Source organism: Oncorhynchus keta, chromosome 31 (assembly GCF_023373465.1).
Source record: "Oncorhynchus keta strain PuntledgeMale-10-30-2019 chromosome 31, Oket_V2, whole genome shotgun sequence".
In the NCBI taxonomy this organism is placed as follows: domain Eukaryota; kingdom Metazoa; phylum Chordata; class Actinopteri; order Salmoniformes; family Salmonidae; genus Oncorhynchus; species Oncorhynchus keta.
Window position 1 is genome coordinate 7,606,431 of NC_068451.1, and position 24,434 is coordinate 7,630,864.

Consider the following 24,434-nt stretch of genomic DNA (forward strand, 5'->3'; position numbering starts at 1 on the left):
TATCTCTTTGAATCATAGTAAAATTGTACAATCAATGTTATTCCAGTAATTCCAGTATTGTTTTCCATCTGTGGAATGAATCCACATTCAATCAAAATATAAAGTAGCACGCGCTCCAGCAGGTATATCTCACTGGTCACCCCCAAAGCCGATTATTCTTTTGGCCGCACAGGTGTGCCTCTCCTTCCAGTTCTCTGCTGCCAATGACTGGAACGAACTGCAAATATCTCTGAAGATGGAGACTCTTACCTACCTCCCTCACTAGCTTTAAGCACCAGCTGTCAGAGCAGCTCACAGATCACTGCATCTGTAAACAGCCCTTCCATCTACCTCATCCCCATACTTTATTTATTTATTTATCTTGCTCCTTTGCACCCCAGTATCTCTACTTGCACATTCATCTTCTGCACACCCTACCATTCCAGTGTTTAATTGCTATATTGTAATTACTTCGCTACCATGGCCTATTTATCGCCTTACCTCTCTCATCCTACTTCATTTGCACATGCTGTATATAGATTTTTCTACTGTATTATTGATTGTATGTTTGTTTATTCCATGTGTAACTCTGTGTTGTTGTATGTGTCGAACTGCTTTGCTTTATCTTGGCCAGGTCGCAGCTGCAAATGAGAACTTGTTCTCAACTAGCCTACCTGGTTAAATAAAGGTGAAATTAATAAAATAAAAAGTGAGAACTGTCTGTGTGAAGCCTACAAAATCACCAGCAGAGGGCAGAAAAAGACAGTACAGAAAGTATTTCAATAAACTACACTGCGCATGCTCTAAACCCGAGCGTGCTTGTGTTGACGTCAAGGCTAACAGGGAAACCTGTCTGTTGCAGGCAGTGAGAGTCGTAAGAACCTCAGTTACCAGTAAAGTTTAACGTTAACTTCATAATGGCACACTACAGAGTAAGTGGACTGCATAATAATGTTTTACATTGGCGTGAGTAACGATGTAGTGTGTAAAATACAACAATGGCATTGTAAAACAACCAGGAGAGCTTAAAGTTTCCCCACGCGTTAGTGTGCTAATTTAGCGGACTAAACTCCAATCCACGGTGAAGGAATTTTCTGATGAATTTCACCAACTGAGTGGAGCCGAGACCAGGCTTTGTGGAATGTAGTCTCAACTACACCGATTCGCTCAAGGTCAATACTTTAAAAAAAAATAATTATGAAACGCCCAACTTGTACCTATGTTTGTCCCCTGTAGTTGCGTGACTTTCTTTGTGTGCTAAAATCATATTTTTTCAATAAACGGTAATCAAATACCACAGGTACAGTCAGTCAGTTTCCAAACCCAGAGTCACAACATTGCGAGACTTCCAAGAAAGCTTGCGAAACAGACCAAACCGGGCAGGTCTGGGTTTGGGATGTAAAATGAGATGAGTGTAAATGTTTTCCGAAGTTAATTTTCTTGAAATCTAAAGGCACAAGCTAGATTCGAGCCAATATCGTAAGTAGTTGAACATGTTATTAGTCCAATTTCGTGAAAGTCACAAACTGGCACGTTTTAATTTGTCAAAAACTTTATATTGTTAGTGTTTAAATACTGGAGAGTCGAGACCAAATCACGGGCGCTGGACAGAGTGGATTTCAGTTGTAACAAAAAGGCCGTTTATTGGTCAAATATATCTTGTTCTACATCGTGCACGGATCTAGTTCATATAACCCGATAAGGAGTCAGGTGAAAAAGAGAACTTATACAAAGGTTACATTCATTTTTATACATAGAATAAAGTAGGTAGAGTCTTGTCGTGACGCCTTCTGAATGGTCCAGTAGGGTTGGAGGCGGACCCGCTCTAGCCAGAGTAGAAGCCCCCATTGGTGCACATCAGTCTTCTGTTCTGGGCACCCGACCAGTAGAAGGGGAGAGGACTGTTTATTCTAGGAGATGTTTGTGTCAGGGGTTCGTGAGGTAGAGGGGCAGTTTTTATGGCTGGGTGTATGTGTTCATGCGATGGAATGTCTTTGTTTCCTGGGGTCGGGAGACAACAAAGCCGAGGAGATAGTGTTAGGGGGGTAGTTTTATTGCTGGCTGTGTGAGCTAGTTCCTGTTTTAGCAGGGGTACATAAGATGACTTGAGTCAGGCGGATTAGTTTAGCGCTGTATAATATATGAGCTATGTGTATGAATATTTATATAACAATATCAAAGGACTGCCTTTGGGTTGATGGGCTGCACATGCGCAGTTCAGCGTGAGACGACCGTTCGAGCCGACAACGTATTTCTACGCATGCGCTAACGTCACCATGAAGTCGCCTACAGTGTGATGGAGATTTCAATTGACGGAGCAGTTTTTAAGCTATCTTCATATTGTACTGCCTTTGGGGTAATATTGATACCACCACGGACTGTTTCCTTGTTGAGATTCAATTGGCACATGCGCATTTGCCATAGAGCAATGAGCAAACAGTCGGTTGTTGTATTTGAATGAACGTATATTGAAAAGTATGGATTTAAAGCAAACAAAGCCACGCTAACATGAGTACACGTTTTATAATTTAAAGTATTGACCTTGGGCGAATCGATGTATTCTGAGCTAGATTACCACAAAGCCTGGTCTCGGCGACACTCAGTTGGTGAAGTTAATCAGAAACAAACTTCACCATGGAGTTTAGTCCATTACTGGCTGGCTAACTTAACCTGTAGCAAGATAGTTTATTACCGAGGTACAATACTCAGTTTGGATGTTTTTTATTTTCTTCAGTACACAGTAAGGAAGGCTATAATATTTATAGCAATCATACTAGTCCCATTTAAGCTTGAATTAGGTTCCTTGGTGGAATCATTGATTAGAAATGACTGGACAGGTGAAAGCTATGTGGTGAAGAAGCCCTTGAGTTCACCTGTTCAATTATGTTTTATTAACAGTGATTACATCAAGGGAGGTATGAATGCACCGGGTCTTGTTCCTTCCCTTTCTTGGGCAAAATGGTGCCAGCAAACATCTAGCAGCATCATGGATGAGCTAGCTAATTACTGAACCCTGAATAAATTGGAAGTAAAAAAATCAAATCACATTTTTTTGGTCACATACACATCGTAAGCAGATGTTAATGTGAGTGTAGCGAAATGATTGTGCTTCTAGTTCCGACGATGCAGTAATATCTAACAAGTAATCTAACAAATTCACAACAAGTACCTTATGTAAAGGGATGAGTAGAATATGTACATATATGGTGTGCAGCATAGGCAAGATGCTATAGAATACAGTATATACATATGAGATTAGTAATGTAGGATATGTGAACATTATTAAAGTGGTGTTATTTAAAGTGACTAGTGACACTTTTATTAAGTCCATTTATTTAAGTGGCCAGAGATTTGAGTCTGTATGTTGGCAGCAGTCTCTCCATGTTAGTGACGGCTGTTTAACAGTCAGATGACCTTGAGATAGAAGCTGTTTTTCAGTCTCTTGGTCCCAGCTTTGATGCACCTGTACTGGCCACACCTTCTGGATGATAGCTGGGTGAACAGGCAGTGGCTCATTTTTATTTTTTATTTTACCTTTATTTAACCAGAACAAATTCTTATTTTCAATGACGGCCTAGGAACAGTGGGTTAACTGCCTGTTCAGGGGCAGAACGACAAATTTGTACCTTGTCAGCTCGGGGGTTTGAACTTGCAACCTTCCGGTTACTAGTCCAACGCTCTAACCACTAGGCTACCCTGCCGCCTCAAATAATTGAATTTCTGTTTTTACACACTTCTGTAGCTTCAACGCTATGAGCCTACAAAAGAGGATGGAGCTGCCGACTAGGATGTGCCTCGGCTTTATTGAAGTCATTTTGTTAGAAACTCAGATTTTTATGGCAAGTCGAAACCAACAACTGGAGGCAAGGGATTTTATTCACCTCTGTTCTTTTTTTTCTACTAGGTTTAAGTATTTAACTTAATTTGTATATTTGATTATATTGAAATATAATAGCTTTTGTCCTTTGACTGTCTCCCCCTCATAAAAGCAAACCCCCTTTTTCTGCTTTCAGTGTACTTATCCTACTATACACCAATGCTTTGTATCTAGTAAACAAACATTAACGTAATGGGTGTTTTCCTTTTTAATCATGTTCACATTTGTTACAATATAGAAATCTTACCTCATGATATCACTTTTGTACTGTGTGCACACAGAGGCTCTGCTGGCGTTACTTGAAATGCATAAGAAACTGAAATACCCCACAACCCTTAAAAGAAAAGTTGTGCCTAAAAGAACGTGGAGGGCCATTGTAACCGTCATACATGGTTTTACGATGATAGTATGGACATACAGTAGTTAATGCAAAATAAAAACCAAGATATAAATGGGAAATTAGGTAATTCTTTCATGCAATATACATCATTTAGTCTACATACTCTATTTTCAGTGGTCAAAAGGTACTTTGGCTGCGTTTAGACAGGCAGCCCAATTCTGATCTTTTCCCACTAATTGGTCAATCAGATCTTTTCATATCAGATATTTTTCAGAGCTCGTCTGATTGGTCAAAAGACCAATTAGTGAAACAAAATTCTGAATTGGGCTGCCATGAGGACATATTTTCATGGTTTCTCTCTAAACAATGGTGTTTAAAATTAACTGAAACCTACAGAAAGCACTAACGGTGTCACTGCTGTGTGATCTGTACTGTTCCAGTGTTTTTCTCTCTTAGCCACAATACATTTAAAAGCAGGTCAATATTCCCAATAGCTAGTCCCCACACCCAATGTTTTATCTACTGTGTCTTATGTCATCACAAAGTATGACGGAGGCTTTGAAGCTGGTGAATACAAAAATAAACTACCACATAGAGATCAACAGAAACAGAGGTGACATCTTATAAAACACATCTATCCATTTTGCTGGACTACTGCAACAGATTTCCCTCCGAAGCAGTTCACACAATGTCACAACTCATGTCATGTTCTTCTGATCCCTGTGTTTGAAATAAAGTATTTTTTGTCTGAGGGACAAGCGATAAGGTTTTAGTCTTAGCATTCAGACTTGTAAGTCTGTTGGGGCTCGCCTACTACTTGCGTTGCTTGTGGATGATGGTCGGCGATTGGAAGAGGGTGTTCTCGGACTGTGCTGTGACCCTGAACTTGAGTCCCCCAGTGAGTCTGGGGTGGAGGGACGCATTTTGGGTTCCGATTTCGACGCAGTCCGGGCTTGGTACCCACCACTGGCCTTAGCACCCCCATAAGAATCTGTGTCTGAGCTTTTGCCCTCCACCACTGTGGAACAATTTGAGGGAGCGTTGACCCTCCATGTTTTCCTTCCGGCGCCTACTAGCAATGTCGGGCAGGAGGAGGCATGAGATGCATCCCTTGGGCGCCTGGGAGAGTCTGGGCTCCCCCTCTTCTCTTCCTCGCTGTGAGGGGGAAGGTGTGCAGACTCCTCTGGCTCCTCCTGCTTTGGCGGGGTCACTGAGTCGCAGGGCGGTGAGCGGCTGTCACTGCTGGTGTTATTGGAGTTGGAGTTGTGCTCCGTCGGGCTATGTGCAGCATCTTTGAGTTCTTCCACGCTCCGTTTACCAGCCAGTTCACCCTGAACAGGGAGGAAGGCAGAGGGGTTGATAAGGGGGGGGTAGGTGTGACCCTCCTGGGCCCGCTCCAGTAGGAGGTTGTAGCCACTGGGCGCGGAGGCCATGGTGGGATTACAGCCGGAGGAAGCAATGCCTGTCTGATGCACCACAGAGTCTTTCTTGGTTTTGCTTGAGTAGAAGTCGTCAAGCTCGTCTTGCAGGTGTGGATAGTAATCCAGGATGCCCTTCTTGACCTTCTTGTAGCCCAGGTGCATGATCTCCAAGATGTTTAGGAAGAGGGAGACTACAGCGATGCATTGCATAAAGACCATGAAGACACTCTTCTCTGTGGGCCGGGAAACAAAGCAGTCCACCGCGTTGGGGCAAGGCTCACGCTCGCACTTGAATAGAGGGGAGAGCTGGAAGCCATAGAGGATGTACTGGCCCGTTATAAAGCCTACCTCCACGGCAGAGCGGGTAATGATGTGGGCCACGTAGGTGCGCAGCAGGGACCCTGACAGCGGAGCCTTGTTGAGCTTGCCTTGCTCCAGCTGCCTCACCTCTCGCTCAATCGTTTTCCGAGCAGCCACCATGTCCACGTCTACCAGCTCCAGCTCGCGACGTAGCAGGACCTTCTTTTTCTGCCGCTCCTTCTCCAGGGCTCGGAGGCGGTAGAGAGCATGGCCCATGTACACCAGTGAGGGCGATGAGACAAAGATGACCTGAAGGACCCAGAAGCGGATGAGGGAGATGGGGAAAGCCAGGTCGTAGCAGACGTTCCGGCACCCGGGCTGCTCCGTGTTGCAGATGAAGTCGGCCTGCTCATCGTTCCACACGTCCTCGGCCGCCACACCCAACACCAGCATGCGGAAGATGAATAGGATGGTGAGCCAGATTTTTCCCACCATAGTGGAGTGGATATGGACCTCCTCCAATATCCCCCCTAGGAAATTCCAATCCCCCATCTTTACACGGGCATCGTTGTGTCTGTGAGTAGGAGGCAGAGAGAGGATCGAGGCAATTTTGTCATTTAAAGAGGCTATATGGAACTTTTGCCTTTTTGGATGGTTCTTGAGCCCAAGGCCCCTCAATGGACAGAAATATTGCTCAGAAATTCTAATTGGACATAAAGGGGAATTCCTCCCCAATAATGAGCAAAAGCATTGTTTTTTTAATGAAATACAACATTTATTCATATTAATATCTGTATATAAACCATTCAACCAACTTTCAAGCCACAATTTGGTGTGTAACAATAAGCAACTGAACTTTCTTACACTAGTATCTTCAAAAATACATCATAAAAAGTACATGTAAATGTTATTTTCTATGCAGTTTGTTTTAAAACCTGTATTTCATTAACAAATACTCTATGAAAATATATTATTCCCCAGACTATTTTAATCCCACAAAGGTTGATTTACCAATTAAAATAATGCATCAGTCCTTTCATATCAATAAATACAATTTAAAACTAAACTTGGTTAAGTCATTGACATATAAATAATGAATTGTAACATACCTTTATCAGGGGAAAAAAAGGCAATGTACATCGAAGACAGATGTAAATTTACAATGAATATGGAGCATCACATATTTGTAAAGCAGATGTCAAAATGTATGAATAAGCAAGCCGTCGATTATCATGTTTATTATTTGCCTCTCTTGCTCCTTTCAGTAGTCCTGTTTTGCCAAAAATAAAGCCATTCCCCTCGGTGATTTAACTTATAAACAATGAGAGAAATCAATGAGAGAGTCATTTCCATTTACCTTGCAGCAGCATGAACAGACTGCCGGTGATTTGAATCCCCACGGGTCATCCAGCCGCGATGAGGCCACCAAAAAGCTTTAAAAGAAAATCGTTTGTACCCCCTCCACATCTGTCGATGCGCATCACCTGAACTTCTGTGACCCAAATTTGACCAGGGTTTCCAGTGCCGACAGTACACCACGTATGACTGAACAGTTGAGACAGCTGCCAGTGCCAGATTCTGGTCAGTCAGCGAGATAAAATCAATAATCAGAGTTCTACCAATACAGTAGAGAAATCATAGCCACACAGCAATTGTTTCAGCCTATTCACGCTTGCCATTTATTGATTCAGGGTTATAGGTTAGTTAAATAATGTCCTTAATTAAAAAGAAACAGTGGAATGACTTGGTTAAAAAGATATTTGGCTTCTCCTAAAGGACTAGCTGAACTTAAATGTCAACAGTCCAGTGTGTCTTGAATGTATAGCTAGGAATATAAGAGTGAAGCATGGAAAGGTGTTGTACTGGACAGACGGCCTACTTATTAGGTTCCCTCTTGTCTGCCGTCTGTAGATTCTATAGGATATACGCCATAGCCCCCGGTGAGAGATGTTTGGTGCAGTTTATCTGATCATGGTATACATAGGCAATGTGATGGGAGTTTGTTTTGAAATCAGTTACTGGTTCTGGTATCCCTCCCAAACAACATAACGCTATGGGACTGTGCCACAACTCTTTCAGATCTATAGTTTTTTACTCTTGTAATGCAATCAATGGGTCATGTCCGATTTCATACTCTGGTGCTTCCCCTCTGTAATTAAGTTGTCTCTGGCAGTTGACACAATATTTGTATTAATTTACAAGAAATCGATTACTCTGGCTTGTTGCAATTGAAGTCAGTCAATTCAGGAAGTGAGTTGAATTTCAAATCAGAACATTTGACAACTTTTGACATAAATAGCTTCTCCTTTTCAGTTTATTGAGAAGTTGTGGAAAAGAGATTCCCTTTTTCATTGAATTGGAATTTCAGTTTCCTTCTAAAATTGACTGCCTCAATTCAAATTGAGCCTAAACCTGATTACCACAGATGTTAAGGGTATATTTAAAACTTTGTCTGCTTTTTTTTGTCCAGGAGTTGACATAATCCTGGGTCCTGTAACTCGACCTGAAAACAGTTACAAAAGTGTTTATATAGCAGTTACAAAATGAAATGCAGTTCTGATCATTGTGTGTTAGCCTACATATAGTGTCATGTGATGGCCAGAAAACACAACTTTCTTTGTGGTTTTCCTTTAACCAGATCATACTATCATTATTTCCAAAGGAATGGATTTTCGATGAGATTTTGATAATCGACTTTGGTCAATGCACAGTGCAGTTACATGGGTCTGTCATTTTGTCTATCAACAAGTAGACTAACACCAATAGGAGTTTTCCAATCTGTGTGATGTGCAATTGATGTCTATTAGGGATGGGTGCGAGTACTAGATTAAAAGTTTATATTCTATTACTAATAATCAAATTCCTGTACACTAAATTTAGAAATGTAACTATAAAATGCAACATGTCAAGTGTTGGTCCCATGATTCATGAGCTGAAATAAAAGATCTCAGAAAGTTTCCGTACGGACAAAAAAAAGCTTATTTCTCTCACATTTTGTGCAGACATTTTTTTTTACATCCTTGTTTGTGAGCATTTCTCCTTTTTCACGATAATCCATCCACCTGACAGATGTGGCATATTAAGCTGTATGAGGTTCACTTTGTGCTGGGGACAATAAAAGGCCGCTCTAAAATGTGCAGTTTTGTCACACAACACAATGCCACAGATGTCTGAAGTTGAGGTAGTGTGCAATTGGCATGCTGACAGCAGGATTGTCCATCAGAGCTGTTGCCAGATAATGTAATTTTAACCATAACCATTTTTTACCATAAGCCACTTCAACTTCGTTTTAGAGAATCTGGCAGTATGTCCAACCAGCCTCACAACCACAGGCCACTTGTTACCACGCTAGCCCAGGACCCCCACATCCGGCTTCTTCACCTTGTCTTGAGACCAGCCACCCGGAAAACTGATGAAACTGAGGAGTATTTACATCTGTAATAAAGCCCTTTTGTGGGGGGGAAAACCCATTCTGATTGGCAGGTCCTGGCTCCCCAGTGGGTGGGCCTGGCTCCCATTTTTGTTCTGTATATTTAGCCGGTTAAATTTATAAGCACTGCCACAATTTCAAGCTCTCAATCCCTAATGTCTATCTCAAACACTTTCCAGCTTTCCAAAGCACCTCCCACTCATTCATTTTACATTTGGCTAAAGAATCAATTACATATATCTACTGGCCCAAATCCAAACATGTTCTACTAGTATCTCCCCATGATGAGTAAACCAGATCGTCATGCTCTAACTAATGACCTGCACAAAAGGGAAAATGTGAAAATATTGCTTCTCAGTACAAAACCTTAACCCCAAATCCTGGGTGGATTATTGCTGAGCAGATGGTGTGCCAGTCTGGTTCTGCTTTACTACAGGAGCTAGCATTGTTCAATCCCAAACAGACTGGTACCCAATATAGACTGACTATACCATTCACCTGAGAACCCTGTGTACTGCCCTGAAATGGTCTCTCTTTAGAATATTGGTCAAATCATTTGGCAACACTAGGGGGGTTTGATTCACTTTCCAAACGAGTCGGATTCAAATACATTTATATAGTCAGGGATTCACATTAGGTGAACCTTGTTTGAGGATTTTATTTATCCTATTGTCCAGCAGTTTGTTGAATTTAAGAACCAATATTTATGACAACTTGGCCATTACTAATTTATCAGTACTTTCTGAAGTCCATTATCCCTCTTAACCAATGGTTTAAGTGTCCACAAAGCAGACTAGCAAGCACACAATTAAATAATGGCACTGTATTGATGTTCCGAGTCTGGAACTATGGAATGTTCCACATAAACTGGCTAGAGTGGTGGCTGTCATTGGGGTACGATCAATTGTCTTTTTTTGAAGCCACTGTTAGCTAATAATAGAAGCGTGGCACCCTAGGTCAGGTCAGACATCAGTCAAGCAAATATTCTGCTCCGTACCCATTCACTAACCCCCATGTCTGGCTTGCTATAGACCAGATGAATTAAGATATGTTTTTACCAAGATTAACTATTTGTCGTATAACACCAAATAGAGTTTGCACAACAAAAAAAACTCATAATCCAGTCATTTTCACAGAGATCGGATTATGCGTGGCTTTGTCAACACAGATCTAAGATCCGAAGGGAATTTTGGAAATGTAAAATAACATTTAATGTAAAAGTGATGAAAAGATACAAGATTGAGTCTGGAGATAAAAAAAGAGCTTCAAATACAAAACATTTACAATTGGAATGTTATGCTATCTACCTGACATATACTTTGAAAGTACATTGTACAAGTTGTAATTACATAATAAATACCTAAAGTATGTATTGGTTTGTTGAACCTCCATTTGGTTTCACATACCAACTAACAAATATCACCACAAATAAGTTTAGGAAAAACATTTGAAGATATCACCAATAAAAAAATATGCCATACAAATGGCATAAGATGAGGCCTTTTCATTTTCCTCATGGACTGTCATACTAAACAGTTATGTAGACTAATACACAGTGGCACAATGGAAATGATATAGACAATGCCTAATATACAATGGAAAGTGCTGCCCTCTACTGTTCCACTGTACACAAACATCCTAAACAACCAAAGGATTAACAGACTGACTGAGATTCAAAACTGCTGGCAAGTAGCAAAAGCTAAAGAGAAACACAAATTAATATCATGCCTTCAATAAATTATACTTGAAAGAGGCTTAGCCAAGGATATGTGAGCAGATTAACATTGATATGTGCTATTGTCAGACAGTGTCTCATCCTGTCAACAGGGAAGTGAAACAATAACCTGGCATTGGGCCATTCTCATGGCTTGTTTACGAATTGACACGCCGTTAACCAACAGATGACACACTTGCTCCTGATGGCTTGAAAATTCCCCCAAAACACACACACTTGTAGGCCAATCTAAAATTGAGGAAAGGACCTGCTTGGGGAAATAATGTCCTACCTCACTGACTAATCAGGACAAACATCATTTGAAATAAAATACCCGTAACACCAATTAACTGAGGTATGAGTTCAGTACAAAACCTAGAGATCAAATTAATAATGCATTTCATTATCAACATCACTAAAAAATGTAACAAAGATCATTTGCGCTGAGTGAAATACTACACTTCAACTAGGAATCCCTCTTTCAATTTAAATCTCTTCTCTCCTGCAGTAGAGGTTTACATTTTTTTTAGATAACCTACCAAGTCCCTGAAATGTCCTATTTCCGTTATTCAAAACGCATTCATTTTGTATAGTGTGAAATTATGCAGGGGAAAGGAAGAAGTTGAAGAGCACAGCGAACAAGAGGAAGACTACGTAGCCGACTATGCAAAGCCAGAAGCGCGGGTCCTTCAGGAGCTTCTGGTTGTAGGCGCTGAAGAACACGTAACCAATGGTCATCCCAGCCACTCCTCCTCCAATGTGCGCCACAAACGAAACCTGAGGGAGACCAGGGACAAGTCTCATTTCAATCTAGTTTTCCCTTCAAACCAACAAAGTCATGCTGTGCCACAGCCTTACAATTAGCATCCTCTGCCCTGTCGCTGTGGTTAGTATGCAAAGGGTGGACAGTAAAAATAGCAGGACCAGTTTAAATGCAGAGTGTGCATTTGAAACCGCACTTCTCACAAAGACCAAGAAAACGTGAAATAAAAGCAAGATGAGAGAGGGAAAGCAGGTGATAGATTAGTATCTTATAGCCCAGTCAGTTAGGCTGCTGGAAAGACAAAACAGCTGCAACCCTTATCTTGCTCTCCGCTTCTCCTAAAGCAGAGAACAAAATCAAGGATCACACTCATCACAGTCTAGTGACAGGAATGGCTTGGGTGCAATAATACAGAGGGACCAGACAGGATGTGTGTGTGACAGAGTGTATAGAGGGCAATCTGGTTTAGAGATTAGTCAGTCCTGTGTAACTGTAAGCCGTATAATGCAGTTGGGTGGTACTGCTACTGCAGTTTTTTTCTCTCTAGTTTTCTATTTAGGCACACTGATAAAAGCCAGAGCTACTCACTGTTATATTGGTCCAGGGTTGGACTTCGCGTTAGAGCCTCTCCAGTTGTGAACTAAAGACTGTTCTAAAAAAGCCTTGCTCTCTGCTGAAACAATACTTATCTGTCTGTGGAAAATCTTTCAATGCCATGCATTTTAAGAAGAGAAAGGGCATGCAGGACAAACACAAGAAGATGTCTTACCTTCAAGCCAACGTCGTGAGTAAGAAATCTTCTGTAAAGGGCGAATCCGACATCTGTCCCGACTTGAGAAAAAAAAACATTGAACGTTTAGTTACTGAAATACAATCACAGAGGCGTGGGCGCTGCTGGAACAGTAAACCTTGAGGCACTGGTGGGAAAATAAGTCGAGTGGATCTAGGAAGGGACCTACCGATAATCACAATCACTCCAATACGAAACACTCCAAGGAGAGGAATCATCTCTCTGAAGTTCTGTAGGCCAGGGAGTTACACAAGAGGAAAGAACAGGGAAATAATGAGAGAGAGAAAAAAAAAACCTGCTAAAATAGTAGAATCAGCAGTTAGCCAGAACTCACCACAACAGCGTTCATGAAGTATCCACCTATGAGGGCATATACCCCCCCAGAGGCCCCTACCAGAGCACTGTGGGGATCAAATATAGAGCTGGCCAGGGAGCCTGAGGACAACATGCATGAGAAGGTCATCTATAGCATTATAGACATTTCAGCTATGAAACCCAAACAGGAAAAATCTAACTTTTGAGAAGCGAAAGAATGTCAGAGACTTAAGTGTGAAACGTGATTACCATCTACACAGCTCTGCCTGTGAGTTGCTAGCATTGTACAGTCGTGATCAGCAAAAATCCAGAAGAGGTATGTAACAAGTGAGCTAATAATAACGAAGGTAACCTGTCGCGCACATTGTGTTGGTTAACCAATCACATGCTATACTATTCATGTCACTAGCTAAAACAGAGTCAACTTAAAAGCAACTTCATTCAGTTGTAACAGACCTTTGAAGACAACTGTGTCTAATTGACTGTGCGTCAATGGACAAAAGGGGGTGTATGTGGATGCCCACCTGCTAGGACGCCTGCCATGTAGACCATGCCCACTTCAAAGCCTTTGTGGACCAGCTCCAGTGGGATGCCCAGCAGTAGCTGCATCACCAGGTTGCCCAGGATGTGCTCCACGCTGTGGGGAAGGAAGACATAGAGAGGAGATGGAGACATGGGAGTTGAGACTTAGGAGTAGTGGTGGCGGCAGGACATTTTCACTGGGGTAGCTTGGTCATTGCATTAAATGAGGCTCCATTGTTTCATCACCCACATCATGTTATGTGGATACGTAAGGTCAGGCTGCCTATATGAAACAACACAGTTCATGTTAACTGCAAAACGTTTAGCTGACGGCTTGGTTGGCACGTATTTGCAAGCAAAGTACATTTCAACACATCCTCAAAAACATTATTGTACCTGAGAAGATCCTCTTAAATTATTTCTGGTAAAAAGTCATTATGGGGTATATTCCACAATTCTGGAGAAAAAAAATGCTATCTAAAATCTTCATAAAAGGCATCAGGTAGAAGTAAATTAAACCATGAATACGAATATAATTGTACATATCTTAAATGACCACATTTTCATGAATTTAATAATATAAGATTGAGGCCCATTCAAAAACAGCACAGGACTTGCACCAGGAAGTAGGAGAGACTTTCATAGGGTATAGCGAGCTATAAGCAACTTTTACATAGTCCGAAGATACATTATCTCAATTAAACAGGATTTTACAACCATTCAAATCCATGAAATTCTGGCTTAGCCAATGAAGAGGCATGGCGTTATGTAGGCTGTGCCGTCTTGCTGAGCGGTCGGAGCACATTCGTGAGAACAGGATTTTGAGAGAGAGAAATCCTGTGGATTTAGCACTTTGTGACATCGGCTGATGTAAAAATGGTTTTATAATTACGTTTGATTGATTTGATTGAAATATTTTCACTTTCGTTATATATTGACAATTTAAAACAGGCCTATTCTAGAGGGGGCTTCCACCACCATCTTGCTACCCCCTAGCGCCGCCAGTGTGAGAGTATGATTGAGTGGATAGCCGAGTGAATGTCTTACCAATGAATTAGAACCTGTGGAAAGACTCACAAACACAAAACGTGCACACCGCAATTTACTTTTAAAAGGTTATTTTTGCTTGAGCCGACATCCAGTGTTTACAGTGAATGCAAGCTCTGTGAACATTTGGGAAATTGCCTTTTAAAGCCTTTCACTTGGATTGAATCGTGACCTCAAACTCTGAAGAACCCAGAACTGCTTTAGCAGTGGCCAAGTGTTATATAAACAGATGATATGGGAGAGAGTGAATCATTTCAGTGAGATGTGGCAAGAGGAATGACCTGCAATGCTCTACTCTTTTGGACACAGATTAAGCCACAAGAGGTTGGTGGCACCTTAATTGGAGAGGGCAGGCTCATGGTAATGGCTGGAGCAGAATCAAGTGGAATGGTTTCAAACACATGGCTTCCATGCGTTTGATGCCATTCCATTCGCTCTTATTATGAGCCGTCCTCCCTTCAGCAGCCTCCTGTGGATTACGCCTAGTCCTGGACTAAAATGTTTGGTCAATGGTAAATCTCCAGTGGGTTTGGGCATCTGTGTGAGGTGAGGTGACCCTTACCCAGCGTGGACAAACATGTAGGAGACGAAGCGCCACGCCTCCTCCCGCCGGTCAGACTTGTAAGTGAGAGGGCTGTTCCAGATGCCCTCGCCCAGGGTGACCCACTGCTTCTGGGGCTTCCACACCGCATAGTAGATAAACACTGCTAGCTGTCCAGACAGACACAGGTTAAATCAGTGACGAGCTACATAATGACAGGAGGGGTCCTGAAAGGCTAAAACAGTTGCTTTAAATGTAGCCATGAGTCAGCCTTTTGCATTGTGTTGCAGTACGGGCAGAGCAGACCATTATAGCAGAATACAAACATACTCCAAACTGATAACACACAATGGCAACAAAGTTAATGAGAAGAGCAGAGAGAACCCTAGACAAATTTCTTTAACAAACTGCGTCGACGTCGCACATTTTTCTCATTTCACCTTTAATAACTAACACACATCTCAATTATTTTGCCATAACAAGCTCACCATACTACTAAAATATCTGGGAAATGTCATGAACACACGGTGTACGTAGTGTATGATTACAATCACATTCCTTGGGAGGAAACCCTTAAACCCTGGTCCCAATGTTAATTGTGCTCAAACGCTATTTTTATTGAGCCAACGCATAGGTCTAGGGATTGCTCTAAGAATCTTGGATGAATTCAGACATTGAGATGGATAAGCTGGCCGAGACCTCCCACAGCAGAAGGAGAGAGAGAGGAATGTCTGGTACAAGAGCTCTTCAGTTTGGACCTTAGCCACATCCAAACTCGGAGAGTGTGAATACACAAATACCAATGGTTGGCCATTTAATCGAGCTCGCCAGCTTGTAGTCCTAAAAAACGGAAATGAGTTCCCTCTGGTTCGTTCAGCCATTCCTATGGGGGAAATTAATGGGGAAAGAATAGGGTTTTGGGATAAACATAGAAAATAAGGTCTGAGGTTAACACAGGCCAAGGAGAGACGTTTTATTCTAAGAGATAATAGGTCAGTTAAAATGACCTTTATGAATTATGAAGCCTTTGTACTTTATGTGCTTCAAAACTCACAACAAGTGACATTAGCTGATTAAGATTATCTCATAGAACAAAACGTATAAGATCTCCTAAGCCTGTGTTTACCACAGACCTTATTTCTGGCATTTATTTTCTTTAAATTCATTTCCCCATAGGCTTTGTCCAATGAACCATGGTGGAGGTATAATATCAGCTGCACCTCTCTCTTTAAATACCATGTCCAGAGCATTTCCTGAAATCGAAAATTCACTCAGGTATAACACAATCATAACAACGTATGCAGATGCAAAAGAGGCTACTTGTTGTCAATGCTGCGCTGCCATTAGTAGGATGCGTATTAACCATGATGCGTTTTAAACCTCACCTCTCCGATGCTGATGAGGATGATGAAGATGGGAGGGGGGCAGCAGTTGGCTCGCTCCCGGTACTGTTCGTGGAGTTCTTCCGGAAGCATCCACTTGGAGATGGAGCGATGGAACCTCTCGCAGCATCCAACCTTCCTATTCCTGCCATCATCACCTCCCGCATCCCCCATCCGTCTCCCATCTCTGTCTACAGGGTCTACGGCGAGGGGGTCCTGCTCTTCAATGTCTCTGTCCATCACTCAGATCGTAGTCTAGACAAATAGAGTGGATGAGTCCTACAGTCAAATGAATTGACAGGAAGAACACAATACATTTCAGATCTCTATGAAAGTATGTCATTGTCTTTTCAGTATTGTGTCGATAGACACTGGTTTCCTAGACACGGATTAAATTGGACTTCATCTGTGTCTGGGAAACTAGACCACAGGCAGAGGATTTTCTTATGGAATAAAACCATTAAAAGGTGAGGATTGCACCATTCAATGTAACAGCAATTGATTTGTTAAGAGTGTATGTTGTAAGTCGCTCTCCAATTTGTAAGTCGCTCTGGATAAGAGCGTCTGCTAAATGACTTAAATGTAAATGTAAATGATGTTGTGTTAAATGGGTTGGGTTTGCGTCAGATTAACAAAACTAAGGGTGAGATATTGTCTTCCGAATTATTGGTTGAGTAGCTTCAGGGTTAACGACACATTAGTGAGGTATTTGATGCTGTGATAAACATGAGAAAGAGGTGAAGTTCAGCTTTGACGTATACAATTGTTGTCTCTAGGGACAATTACAGTAGCTATACAAATCTTCCTGGAACACAGAGCAGATGCTTTTTGGAATTATCCTAATAAAGGGCTCCCCAATTACATTCAGCCGTGGGATGATATTTACTTGAGCTGATGGTCATGGGGCCAGAAAATGTACTGCAAGAATCCCAAACAGATCTAGTATTTGGCAAAAACAATAATTAAAACATTGATTACATTGGGATACAATCACATATGCCACTCTATTAATGTGTGTGGGGGGGGGGGGGATACAAATAAATTCAGACCGCCCATTGGGGAACCCAGGCCTAATACATCAATGGCTGATATATTGGATTACTTTGGAGTCTGCCACTGTAGGGTCAATATGAGTGACAGAAATACAAGCCCATCAATACAATTTCAAAGTGAATTTTCCTAAGCCCTTTTTTTTGACGACGTGGCTTTTTCCCCCCCCAATTTACCTGAATATGAACCATGTAAACGTAACCCACACACACATGACCATGTCCCATTCAGTACAGAAGTTGGTTTACACATTTTCCATAATAACAGAGGCCTATATAGCAGGCAATGGTGTTTGGAAAGTTTAGAAGTAACTTACGTAACGTTACTGATTGGTAGTGCTGTCGTGTAAAATGAATCAACTCAACGTGTCCACTAGCATCTTAAAATATATAAATTACTGTAGAAGTTTCTCTTTAATACTTTTTATATTTTCAAACAATTCTAAAACAGTCCGGACATTCCAAGGCGCGTAAAATCCTCACTACTGTCCTTGGGAAAATGACGGTCAATTCTGATAAATGACTTGAGATAATTATAGACCTCCCTTCGCTTTTCCTGCTACGAACTTCCTTCCTTTTCCAAACAAACCACTGAAGCACCCCCACTTGAAACGAATAGACTACTGAATCTCATTTCATAAATCTAAAAAGTTGAATGTAGCGCAAATTTCGCAGGCATTTTTGCAACAACTCACCTGCGCTTCCGGTAACACCTGAGACCGGTGACGCCATCATGGGCTTGAGGCTTTGGCATGGAGGTCCCCATTGATGAAATGTCCTCCATCAACAACCTATTATTAAAAGTGTGATATGCATCGTTGTTTCGTGGACCACAGACAAACGAGTCATATACTTGTTTATCAACGATTCTGGTGTTAAAATATTTTAATTGTTCCAAAGGAAAAGCTTGTTGTGCTATCAAGCATCCTATCAATGCAATTTCTGCACAATACGAGTTGTACCACTAGAGGGTGTAAGAGCCCATTACAAAAGAGAGACACCCATAATTATTTAATTTTTTAAAGTTTTACATGTACTGACTATTGGGCTGCTTGTTGATTTTCACATATACACCCAGTGATGCCAATTTAGCAAATTTGTTGCTAGATTTAGCAACTTTTCAGACAGCACCTAGCAACAAATTTAGCTACTTTTAAAAATGTATTTGGAACTTTTAGCAACTTTTGAAAAGTGACTCAAATGCTCAAATGCATGCATTTTCCCTCTAAATGACACAAAAAACGATATTCTCTGTCATAACACACGTGACTGGCTGCAAAAGTGCATTGTGAGTGACGTTTGCAGCAGGCGCTCAGCTCGTGCACATGCAGCAGCAGGCCAGAAGCAATTTCAGCAAATTGCAAATCATTGTTGGCTGACTGCAGCAGCACGGGTTTGACAGCCAAACCCAATGAATATAGTTGGTCACGAATGTTTGATCTTGAACAGAGCTTACAACATCAATCAACATGTCTCAATCAAAACTGTACAGCCAGAAGTACAGAAAAGAGTGTTGAGTCTGTACCTGAACAAATGTCAAATCATTTTTTCTTGCAGAGATGGCCAGTCAATTTCAGTAACGTTATTGTGTGTTCTACGTAATGACGAATTTTACGTTATCACGCAAAGACATCACAACGTCATTTAGCAACTTTTAGCAACAAATCAACCTGCCTCAAGCAACTTACCCTGAAAATGAGTTGGCAACACTGTATACACCAATCATCTCAGATCTTCATAAGTGACCATGGGGGTAGGAAGTAGTGTTAAATTAGACATTTTGGAATTGTCACAATAGTTACCCCCAACCTGATAACTCCTCAAGTCATAGAGTGCATTCGGATATGGAACGCCATTTGGGTCTTTGCCGATCGGTGAACAAGCTTATTTGACGTATATCTTTTTGACAAGCAAAGACCCAAATGGTTCCATATCCGAATGCACTCTATGACTTGAGGAGTTATCAGGTTGGGGGTAACTATTGTGACAATTCCTGGTCAGGCAGAGCATAGGCCTCGGGCCAATGGTCCATGGCTATGAGCACCAAGCGGTTTCCACTGTCTGTGGTGGGGAACAGCCCAACTACATCCACTCTCACCCTCTCCATGGGAGCCCCCCTCATGAGTGCTCTGGAGCACAGTCTCCCGCTGTGCTTTTGGAACCGCCACCTGCCACCTCTCCTCTCCCGTAGCTGACTCCTTCCATGCCCACTGTAGCACGCCATCAGCCATCTCTCAAACTTTGACCACAACCCTTTGGTCGCGAGTGAGAGCGCTGCCACCTCTTCCCACGGTGGCCTCAGCTGCGCCTCTACCCACTATAGCACTGGCTGTCGGTCTGTGTCCCGTCCCTGCTGCTGCCCCCATTCAGCCACATCGACAGTCTGCAGCTCACAGCAGACAGGCCGCTCGCCCGACACACTGTGGCACAGACCCCTCTGCACACAGCTCTCTCACACGTCCCTCTCTCCGCTCACGGTGGCGGCACCCGTCTGCAATACAGGGCCGACGGGACATGGCGTCGGCGTTGGAGTGGCGTGCCCCTGCCCTGTGCACCACTGTGAAGTCGTACGGCTGAAGCTCCTCCAACCAGCGTGCCACCTGCCCCTCTGGCTCTCTGAAAGACATGAGCCACTGGAGAGCAGAGTGGTCAGTCCGTACAGTAAAGTAAAGGGTGGGCCACCCAGGTAGTACTTGAAGTGTTTGATGGACGCCACAAAAGCAAGGAGCTCCCGCCAGGTGACACAGTAGCGGCGCTCATGTTTGTCAAATGTTTTGCTGAAGTACACCACCACTCTCCCCTCTGGCGCCACCTGAGCCAGCACCCCACCCATGCCCACATTGCTTGTGTCTGTGTCCAGGATAAGGGCAAGGTGAGGTCAGGGGGGCGAGCACGGGGGCCCCGATCAGTGCACGTTTGAGGGTGTTGAAGGCCTCCTCACACTCCACTGTCCAAGTGAAGGCCCTGTCCTTCGGCAGCAGGCGGTTCAGGGGCGACGCTTGAGAAGCCCCGTACAAACCTCCTGCAGTACGAGGGCAGGCCCAGGAATCTCTCCAGCTGATGCTGGTTGGTGGGGGTGGGCCAGTCTCGGATAGCCCCCACCTTTGTCCTCCATGGTGCTGATACCCTCCTTCCCCACTCGGTGGCCCAAGCAGGACACCTCTCTCCTCATGAAGTGGCACTTCTCGGGGTGGAGCTTCAGACCTGCGGCAGCCACCCGCTCCAGCACACGCCGTAGCGCCCCCAGGGCTGACTGGAAGGCACTGCCATGGGCCAGGATATCATCGAGGTATACCAGACACTGCTGTCGGGGGGATGCCATCCAGCACCCTGTCCATCAAACACTCAAATGTAGCTGGAGCGTTGCACAGGCTGAAGCACAGGACCAAGTGCCAGTATCCTCTGTTGGTGGAGAACACAGTTTTGGCTCTGGCTTCTGGGGAGAGGGGCACCTGCCAGTAGCCACTGCTGAGGTCTAGTGAGGAGAACCAGGAGGACCCCCTAACCAGGTCCAGCGACTCATCGATAAGGGGTATGGGGTAGGAGTCCTTCCTGGTTACCTCATTCAGCCGCCTGTAGTCCGCACAGAACCTCAGCTTGCCCCCCTTCTTAGGAACCATGACGACTGGCACCACCCAGGGGCTGTCTGAGGGCTCGATGAAGTCTCCCCGCTGCATCTCCCACACAGCCTTGTCTGCCGCCTCCTGGCGTGCCAGCGGGATACGGCGGGGACGCATCTTGATGGGCCCGAGCATCACCTGTGTCGATCTCAGGCTGCACAAGATGAGTCTGACCCACCTCTTCCTAACTCAGCGCAAAGCTGTCTCTGAATTCAAACAACAACTGCCACAATCGTTCCTGTGTCCTCTACTCTCCCATCTGGGGTAGCTGGGCTGGGGGGTTGCGGCCCGGGTTCACGGAGGGATGTGTCGTGGAGGTAGCTGGGGGAATGTAACACACAGCCGTAGGTGACAGAGGGGATGGGGAAAGTCACACACAGGTGTGGGGGAGCGGTGGGGGGCATGAGTCTCTGCTGCTTTAACTGTTGGAGTAAAGGGTTTGTTGGGTTGAGTGAATGTGACATGTGGTGCCCTCCCTGGAAGCTTAGTGTGCCCCCATTCAGGTCTAACTGGCAGCCTGTGTCCTAAGAAAGCCCAACCCCAGTATACAAGGGTCCTGCACAGCCGCCACCCACACAGGATGACGCACAGACCTTCCCCCAACTGTCAGAGTCATCATTCCCTTCCCTTTCATGGTGCCAGCTCACCTGTGACTGTGTGGAGCTGCACAGTTGTCGACTCAGGCTGAGTCCAACCTGGCACAATATCCGGCCTCACCAGGGTTAGTGTGGACCTGGTGTCCACCAGGGCAAAGCAGGGCACCCCCTCCACAGTGACAGGGGCATGACAAATGTCCCCAACACAGGTCCGGTCCACCACAGCAAAAGGCTCCATCAGCTTGCCCTCGTCTGCTTCTGGGGGAAGTGGAGCCTTGCTTCCCCATCTGTGCCGGTGGGCTCCTCCTGAAGATGATGGTGGTTGGGAAAGAGAGCCAGGGGTCCGCACTACCCGGTCTTTGCGGACCCAGAGCCGTTTCCCTGAGCTCTGGGGGACATGGGGCAATCCCGGCGCAGATGGTCTGGCTGGCCACACCCCCAGCAGACCCTGGGACCAGGGAAACCCTAGCAGACCCTGGGACCAGGGAGACCCCAGCAGACCCTGGGACCAGGGCGACCCTAGCAGACCCTGGGACCAGGGAGACCCCAGCAGACCCTGGGACCAGGGCGACCCTAGCAGACCCTGGGACCAGGGAGACCCTAGCAGACCCTGGGACCAGGGAGACCCCAGCAGACCCTGGGACCAGGGAGACCCTAGCAGACCCTGGGACCAGGGAGACCCTAGCAGACCCTGGGACCAGGGAGACCCTAGCAGACCCTGGGACCAGGGAGACCCTAGCAGACCCTGGGACCAGGGAGACCCTAGCAGACCCTGGGACCAGGGAGACCCTAGCAGACCCTGGGACCAGGGAGACCCTAGCAGACCCTGGGACCAGGGAGACCCTAGCAGACCCTGGGACCAGGGAGACCCTAGCAGACCCTGGGACCAGGGAGACCCCGGGAGACCCTGGGAGACCCTGGGACCAGGGAGACCCCCTGGGACCAGGGAGACCCTAGCAGACCCTGGGACCAGGGAGACCCTAGCAGACCCTGGGACCAGGGAGACCCTAGCAGACCCTGGGACCAGGGAGACCCTAGCAGACCCTGGGACCAGGGCGTGTGTTTCGTGTCGCCTGTAGCGACACAGCACGAATGAGTTCAGTCATTTCAGCCACCCATGCAGGCTTTTTCTAGCTTTGGGCTGCTCTGCTCTGCCCCCCAGCCCGCACAGTGGGTCTGTCTCCCTGCACCCCATCAAAGCCCCAGCTGAAGCTCCAGCCCACATCAGCTCCCTCTCCAAAGCCATCTCCAAGGCTATCGGCAATGACTCAGGATGAGCCAGCTGGGCCTGTATGCGCAGCTCCGTAGGAGAGAGCGCCTGTATGAGCTTTTGTTACCTGTGCTAGCTCGCTTTGCACGGAGGGGGGCATGTGAGCATATGCCCGCCGAGAGAGGCACTCAATCCGTGAGGCACAAAGCCAACTGCAGTTCCCTATCTTCAATTCTTCCCCCCTGGCGCTCGATGGCGCCAGGCTGCCCTGCATCACGCACTCCTGCCATCATCAATTATGCACACCTGCCTTCCCTCGTTACACACATCAGCGATATTTTATTCACCTGGACTCACTCATCACCTGTTTATTACCTCCCCTGTATTTGTCAGTTCCGCTGCTCTGTTCCCTGCTGATGCATTGATTGTATTTTCTTTGTGTCACCTGTTTGCTGATGCTGTTTGTTCTATGTCCGTTATTTATTAAATGTTTTACTCCCCCTACCTGCTTCGTCTCTCCAGCGTCATCCATGTGACATAATGCAGAAGCCACTGTTAAGCGGAGCCGAACAGGTGGACCCAAGAGCAGACTCAGACGAGGAAACAGAGATGAATGAACCAAGGTATTTATTTATGTAACACAGGGAGATATGGAGTGCAGATCCGGGGAAGCTTGGATGAGTTGTAGGAAACCAGATGTGGAGGCTGAGGTTGGAGTGTGCTGGGTTGGGACAGGGTAAATGGGACCGGAAGGGAATCCAAGGGAGCAGAGGCAGAGGCGCAGAGAGGCAGAGAGGCAGAGGCGCAGAGAGGCAGAGGCACAGAGAGGCAGAGGCACAGAGAGGCAGAGGCGCAGAGAGGCAGAGAGGCAGAGAGGCAGAGGTGCAGAGAGGCAGAGGCGCAGAGGCGCAGAGAGGCAGAGAGGCAGAGGTGCAGAGAGGCAGAGGTGCAGAGGTGCAGAGAGGCAGAGGCGCAGAGAGGCAGAGGCGCAGAGAGGCAGAGAGGCAGAGAGGCAGAGGTGCAGAGAGGCAGAGGCGCAGAGAGGCAGAGAGGCAGAGGTGCAGAGAGGCAGAGGCGCAGAGAGGCAGAGGCGCAGAGAGGCAGAGGTGCAGAGAGGCAGAGAGGCAGAGGCGCAGAGAGGCAGAGAGGCAGAGGTGCAGAGAGGCAGAGGTGCAGAGAGGCAGAGGTGCAGAGAGGCAGAGGTGCAGAGAGGCAGAGGTGCAGAGAGGCAGAGAGGCAGAGAGGCAGAGGTGCAGAGAGGCAGAGGTGCAGAGAGGCAGAGAGGCAGAGGTGCAGAGAGGCAGAGAGGCAGAGGCGCAGAGAGGCAGAGGTGCAGAGAGGCAGAGGTGCAGAGAGGCAGAGGTGCAGAGAGGCAGAGGTGCAGAGAGGCAGAGAGGCAGAGGTGCAGAGGGGCAGAGAGGCAGAGGTGCAGAGAGGCAGAGGTGCAGAGAGGCAGAGAGGCAGCAGAGGTGCAGAGAGGCAGAGGTGCAGAGATGCAGAGAGGCAGAGAGGCAGAGGTGCAGAGAGGCAGAGAGGCA

General features: G+C 45.3%; 2 protein-coding genes across 6 annotated transcripts; both read right to left on the reverse strand.

Annotated features, from left to right (window-relative positions):
• Window positions 1-3,811: 3,811 nt before the first annotated feature.
• On the reverse strand, window positions 3,812-10,396 carry LOC118364292 (gap junction alpha-9 protein-like). Its single transcript, XM_035745712.2, has 2 exons — window positions 7,027-10,396; window positions 3,812-6,491 (listed from the first exon to the last, which is right to left on the reverse strand). The coding sequence occupies exon 2, from the start codon at window positions 6,467-6,469 to the stop codon at window positions 4,979-4,981; it is 1,491 nt and encodes a 496-aa protein (XP_035601605.1). The 5' UTR covers window positions 6,470-6,491; window positions 7,027-10,396; the 3' UTR covers window positions 3,812-4,978.
• A 138-nt stretch (window positions 10,397-10,534) lies between these two features.
• Window positions 10,535-18,318, reverse strand: LOC118364293 (rhomboid-related protein 2-like). Of its 5 annotated transcripts, XM_035745716.1 has the most exons (9): window positions 17,788-18,159; window positions 17,308-17,360; window positions 16,425-16,676; window positions 15,061-15,209; window positions 13,454-13,566; window positions 12,949-13,049; window positions 12,784-12,844; window positions 12,594-12,655; window positions 10,535-11,838 (listed from the first exon to the last, which is right to left on the reverse strand). In XM_035745716.1, exons 3-9 carry the CDS (start codon window positions 16,659-16,661, stop codon window positions 11,662-11,664), a joined length of 900 nt encoding a protein of 299 aa, XP_035601609.1. In that variant the 5' UTR covers window positions 16,662-16,676; window positions 17,308-17,360; window positions 17,788-18,159; the 3' UTR covers window positions 10,535-11,661. The 5 variants fall into 5 exon arrangements, with proteins under 5 accessions (XP_035601609.1, XP_035601610.1, XP_035601608.1 ...); XM_035745717.2 differs by lacking the exons at window positions 17,308-17,360; window positions 17,788-18,159 and adding an exon at window positions 18,166-18,318; XM_035745715.2 differs by lacking the exons at window positions 17,308-17,360; window positions 17,788-18,159 and adding an exon at window positions 18,166-18,317 and having other exon boundaries at window positions 16,425-16,700.
• Between the last annotated feature and the right edge of the window lie 6,116 nt (window positions 18,319-24,434).

Bases quoted from the DNA above. Each gene is read 5' to 3' on its own strand.
- LOC118364293 (XM_035745717.2), bottom strand. From the start codon at position 16,661: ATGGACAGAGACATTGAAGAGCAGGACCCCCTCGCCGTAGACCCTGTA. The intron at 13,567-15,060 runs GTAAGGGTCACC...CCTTCCCCACAG, and splicing joins TACATGTTTGTCCACGCTGG to CGTGGAGCACATCCTGGGCA. The intron at 12,656-12,783 runs GTAGGTCCCTTC...TTTTTTCTCAAG, and splicing joins TGGAGTGATTGTGATTATCG to TCGGGACAGATGTCGGATTC.
- LOC118364292 (XM_035745712.2), bottom strand. From the start codon at position 6,469: ATGGGGGATTGGAATTTCCTAGGGGGGATATTGGAGGAGGTCCATATC.